The sequence below is a fragment of the Limulus polyphemus genome, unplaced genomic scaffold (genome assembly GCF_000517525.1).
Source record: "Limulus polyphemus unplaced genomic scaffold, Limulus_polyphemus-2.1.2 Scaffold6053, whole genome shotgun sequence".
Taxonomy (NCBI): domain Eukaryota; kingdom Metazoa; phylum Arthropoda; class Merostomata; order Xiphosura; family Limulidae; genus Limulus; species Limulus polyphemus.
The window spans coordinates 15779-21950 of NW_013671663.1; the positions used below are offsets into that span (position 1 = coordinate 15779).

Genomic DNA, 6172 nt, shown 5'->3' on the forward strand with positions numbered 1-6172 from the left:
AAAACTAAGTAGTTTGACCTTATGGCTTAATTGTTGTGTATACTGATTATATTATGTGCATTTGCGATATTGTAACAAACAGTATACTTTTAAAATTAAATTTATCATGTTCACGAACCCCCCCCCCCTGACCTACCAAGAGCCATACTTCAGTAAAGCTATAAATATTCTATACTTGACTTTCGTTACACGTCACCTACACAATACAGTGTGAAAAATAATACAGAAATCATGTTCACGACCCCCCCCCTGACCTACCAAGAGCCATACTTCAGTAAAGCTGTAAATATTCTATACTTGACTTTCGTTACACGTCACTTACACAATACAGTGTGAAAAATAATACAGAAATCATGTTATGGAACATTATTAGAGAACTCTGATATAGAAAAGAGCTTATCGAATTTCAAGAGCCATGTTTACTGATAACTTCATGTTTATCAAGTTTTTTACACGGCCTTGTTCTGGAGGAAGTGTTTTAACTTTGCTAGGCTTCAATTATTAATAACTTCTAGTGAAATTACGCTAACTGTAATTAGATTATAAAACAAAGGATCTATATTATTAACTGTGAATAAGATGATATTATAAAGAACCTGCAACAATCAGAATTCAATGAATAATTAAACTATATATATTCGTTAATACAAGGTTCGGTTACAAAGTTAGGGAACTTGGATTAGCCTTACATTCATGTCCATAACTTTACAATACAAAATAATATGTAAAAGTTAATAATATTCTAAACATAATAACTAATAATAGTAATGAAACCAATGTTTAAGCATAAAATGGAGTGAGTCATTACTTTATAGAAAAACAGCTGTTTGTTCCCGGGATTCAAGCTTTCAAATATACAGAATTTAAATATATTAGCAAGTTTTAGAAGTACCAGAAGTAGAAACATCCGAACAATGGCCGTCTATAGGGAGAATATAACCATGTTCTGTCACCCGTGAACCTTGACCTTCTAAGTTTGAATCCAAAATGGCCAAATTAATAGATATGTGAAAAAAAAAGGCGAGAAAAAGCGTCTGCACTTAAATACGATTTTTATCACAAAATGTAGGCCTATTTGCTTAACTCCTTTGGTTGTATGCTTTATACGCTCTTTTATCAATACCTAATATTAAAAATATTGTAATAATATCGAGAATTGTTTGTATTATTGCACCCTAGTGGAAGCTTTTGAATACAACAATATAAGTTTTAAAACATTTTTTTCTTGAAAAGATTTGCACACACACACATACATATATTTAAGTGTGGTCGACCCTACCAGTTCCAGTGGTTCAGCGGTAAGTCTACAGACTTATGACGCTAAAATTCGCGTTTCAATACCCATGGTGGGTATATCACAGATAGCCCATTATGTAGTTTTGTGCTTACCTATAACAAAGATAACCAGTTAAGGGTTAAATATTCAGAGTATTCTATATTTTTCTTAAGGGCGTTCGGGAGTCAAATGATGTCAGCACAGATAATACAAATGGTTATTGTAGCCACTATGCTCGTTACGATTCACTGAAAATCAGACTGTAATTCACTCTTCGTTCATCTTTCGAAACGAATGTTTCTAAAACAGGTCAACAAACCGAACACCTAAAAATTAACGATTACTCTAACATGAACGCTCTACACAGTCTCAAGTCGTCTAATCTGTTCCCGCTATGAAAATACACCGATTGCTGTGTTTCTACAATACCTCGTAGTTCTTTAAGTTGAACACGAGGTCTTGTGATTCGTTCACCAACCTGACAAACTAAAATCAAACAATCTTACAATTCGTCCCAGCTGGTAAAAACTTTCAAAATGTTTGAATTATAAGCCAATGAAACCAAATACTAAATAATAAAAGTTGATAGTGAAATAACTTGTTTCTTTTACTACAAAATGTTACTTACATGTATATCTTGCTCAGTTACCAAATCATTATTCTGGCCTACTTCACGGTCACCTAAATCACCGTGGTTTACTTCTTTGTTCGGGTCAATACAATTTAGGTTTGTAGTTAAACTTTTATAAGGTGCTAGTTTTACCTTACGCTTTCAAACAATAAAAATAATTATGCATTCTCAGAAAGTTTCACTATAAACGATTTAGATAAAGTATGTGGACATTGCAAATTTGTTTATATATACAACGATCGAAAGAAAATATAAAACATCCTCCGCGTATAATATTTTTAAAATTTTAAGTGCTGATCTTGCTATTACTTTTAAATGGCGATTGATTGTGAGATTTTCTTCCTTCATAAAGGTTAATTATTGTCTCTAAACATTTTGTGAATAAATTTGCAAAATAACACTGGTCGTCAGAAAAAAAAACTGGGCTCTATATCTTTCTAAAATATTTGTTGTTGTTTTCCACACTTTGCAAAATGTATAATATAAAAAATTAACAAGAAAATATTGTATTGACTTGGTTCTTGTTTATCAGTAAATACGAACTCGCCAGATTGTGCGCCACTCCGAAGAAGAGATATATATAACAGAAAACGCTAATAATACAGAGAACACGACTAGGGTTAGCTACAAAATACTTGTCCCACACATCCAAGTAATCCTTGAATAAAAGGGCACTAAAGCAAGCCTCAAAAAAGCGATGAAAGAAATTTTCCCTTCTCCCTGAAAGAATACGCGTAGATGTCACGAGCCTCCTCGTGCGCTTTCTTCTGAAACTTAGGCGCTGTAAATATTCAGCGTTTTCGTTAGTCATCCTTTATAAAATCATTATCGAAAAGCTTCCTTTACGTCATATCCATCAGCCGATTGCTGTTCTAACCTACAGAATCATTTATTCAGTACTTATCAGTATATTACTCTCGAAATCTCAAAAATGAACAGTAGAGCATGATTTTTTTTCCTTCTCTCTATTCCACACCGTACGTAAATAGCGCAGAACATTGAGTAAATCACATAAAAATACTTGAGTTTTTAAAGGTGTACTTACCTTCTTATTTTAGCACACGCAGAGTAGTAATCCGCTAACACGATTTAACATTCATGTGAAATTGTTTAACTGGAAATCAAGAGCTTACAAAAGAAAGGATTTACTCGAGAGAGTATACGATTATAGACATGTGAATTAGAATTTATAACTGAAGTTACAATGGTCAACAAAAGGGGTGGAGACTTCAAAGGTTGGAAAATATGACTATCCTTTACACCTTGAAGATTGGTCATACACAATTAGCTATGATAAATCTGGCAATACCATTCGCAAACAAACTACTACAGAATTTTGTAAATGACAAAATTTGGCATAAATTTCATTTGGTCAGCAACACGTGCTGCTACACATGAAACACTGAAGCGGGTGTAGTCGTAGAAATATTATGTAATAGTGTTGTGTAAGTTGGTGGGTGACAAAAAACTTCACACATTTTTACTGCTCGTATACACAAACTAATACTAAACATTATGTAATATATTTATGTCATTAAAAGTTCGCATATAAAAGTGGAAGTTTCTTGTTCTGACCGCCTTGGATTCCAGAAACTGTTATCATCATCGTCATTAAGTTTGACGTGTGCCAAAACAAAACTGTAGTTGTCGGATCACGTTAAGTACTCTGTTCGTCTTCATTGCCTTAATTTTAATACATGCTCATCTTCCTTACTTATTTTGCTACAAACATAAAAACAAATTAGACCTTTTTTTTTTTCAGTCAACAATAGCCTGGCGGGAATTTTTTACTACTGACACAACCAATAGACCAACGTCAACAAAAGTATTTCCGTGCTGACACGTTATCACGTGCTAACTTTTTCGCGAATGAAAGTTACTGATGTTTAGCCATTTCCACGTTAGAACAAACTGAAAAATTCGTCAAAAATCAACCAGTTGATGCAAACGCATAGTAGATAAAATTATTAATTAGTTTTTAGAGACCTTAACCGCTACCTCAGACGATGGGGACATTCATACTGTAGACTGTTTCCTAGCTCTAATAAATCATTAACTGTTCTTCAAAATCCCTCACCTGTTTTTTCCTTGATCTCGCAGAGAACACTGAAGAGGGAAGGTTTCATTCGATGGCAGTTTAGTGTATGTTTTCTGGAAGAAGAAGAAAAATATTTATATTCACTTCGGCCACTAGGTAATAGTTCGTAACTTAGTAAGTTACACGGTAAAGTAGGCTTAACTGCAAGCTTAACTACGCAAGGCAACCTAAATCTAAGGAATAGGGTTACTATGTCCACTCTATCAAGAAAACTCCGTCAATATAAGCCTACCTGGCTTGGGCTTCGTCAAGACTTTGATCTGTTATGTTCATTATCTGCTGAAGGATTTCGGAAATGTCATTTTTTATTCCTTCTTGGTCTGGGGCATGTTGTTGATTTGTAGGATCCACGCCATGTGGTTGTTGTGGCATGCCATAACCGTGCTGAGAAACTACATGACCCGCCATGCTGACCGAAGGATGCTGAGAAACTGGATGCATCATTCTTTGTTGATCGCCCATGCTTCAACACCACCCTCGCCAAATATACACAACGGTGTGGCTGTCCGTCTAGCAAAGGCCACACTGTCTCTCAAGCCTTAACGCCTCACCACAGCACACGCGCACGACCATCCATAAAACTACGAGTAGTACACACGCTATAGTAAACCAACTGTAATTGAGTGTTTTGATTGAAATACTTTTGACGGACAGCAAGAAGCTTCGGGGAGGGTTGAACAATAATGCCAGTCAAGCCACTTCGCCATAAAAGATGAGGGTTCTCTGTAATAAGGGCTACGTCAGAGAGAATGATTGTCCAATCGTAGTTAGGCAGCAGAGTCACATTTCACCCTTGGACGGTTGTCAATCACTGTTCATACTACAGTAAAGCCTAGAGTGTAGCTCCGCCTCTTTTGTTGATAATAACAAACGGAACTTCCGGTTTTTCTCATCTGAGCATGCGCTAATTTTTTCAAAATGAGGCACGCACGTATAATTAAGGAAAAATGAAATTAAGTATTTTTTTATTAAAATATATTGATAGTTTGAAAAAATAAATACATCGAAAACAGAAGATAATAAGTGCTAAATGACACAGTGAAATTGCTGTTAGTTAACTCTCAGTTTTATTTTTGTATATTAATTTTGCACACACATAATTTTTTTCAAGTAAATATTTCATAAATAAGAAATTTCAATTGATAAATAGTCAAAAAAATAGTTATTGAGGCTATTATTCGTTACTTAATTAAACTATTATTTCGCTTTTAGGTTTGATTGGCTGGAAATACAATTCCACGTATTAGCTGTAGCTAGAACAATATGGCTCCAGTTTGTAAGAAAATTTATTTCCCAATCTCATTCGTTTTTCTTTTAAGTAGGTGAGTTTCATCTAGATTATTTAAGTAACACTAAACCAACCATATATGCTTCTGTCTAACAGTTATGGCTATAACTTATAGTACTTTCATTTAACTTTTAAGTTAATGTAATAGTGCTTACGATAATGTTGTTAGGCTAATGTAAAGACGTTAACGTTTTCACTTGTTTCCAGCTTCACTTTCAGGTAATAACGTTATAACTTACAAGTTACATCAGTCACAAAGTATTAGTAAAATGATTTATGTTATTTTTCACCAACATATTTTCTTTGGGCTTGAAGTTGAACTTTGATAAAATCAGAATGTCAACTGTTTACATTAATTCCTTACAAAAAGCTGTTTTTTTTTATTGTTATTGTTTTACATAAATCATATGTTAGCAATAGTACTAGTAGGGATCTAATATGCTGTATTATGACACATTAGGGGTAGTGAAAAGTATAACTTAGTACTACTACTGATATATAACTTAAAAAACAACAGCATTTATCTATGACTTTTATTTTTATGCTATGTAACAATAACACCCACTAATACCAACAGTCAGTATTTGAAAAGTTTTGTGAGAACTTAAACTTTTAGCAAATTGATTAGCATTGAGTAAAAAAATCAAAGGATGTGAATTTGTAAATCAGATTGAGCAGTTGTTTTTGGTACTTGATCTGTTGGATATAAAATTCATTAACTTAAAATATGGTTATTCACTTATATGCTGTACATGATATTAATGCATGCTTGCAAATCAGAAAAATTTCAGTTTTAAAATAAGATTACTTCAAAACCAATTCATATTTTAAGTTTTGGTTTTTTTCAACTAAGTGATTGTTCTTTTTTGAGTCACTTTT

The 6172-nt window shown here is 33.5% G+C and overlaps 2 protein-coding genes across 2 annotated transcripts in view; one reads left to right on the plus strand and one right to left on the minus strand.

The window, feature by feature from the left end:
• Positions 1-3984: 3984 nt before the first annotated feature.
• LOC106473296 (pre-B-cell leukemia transcription factor 3-like) lies at positions 3985-4706 on the minus strand (the record flags this gene model as incomplete). The annotated part of the gene is made up of 2 exons (XM_013933980.2): positions 4238-4706; positions 3985-4058 (listed from the first exon to the last, which is right to left on the minus strand). Coding segments are annotated over exons 1-2 (304 nt in total), but the record flags the coding sequence as incomplete, so codon positions are not given.
• Positions 4707-5256: 550 nt separating this feature from the next.
• Positions 5257-6172, plus strand: part of LOC106473297 (target of rapamycin complex 2 subunit MAPKAP1-like) — a 36566-nt gene continuing 35650 nt past the window's right edge. Inside the window, exon 1 of the mRNA XM_013933981.2 lies at positions 5257-5327. The gene's annotated coding sequence lies outside the window, so the exon portion shown is untranslated. The remainder of the gene's footprint in view (positions 5328-6172) is intronic.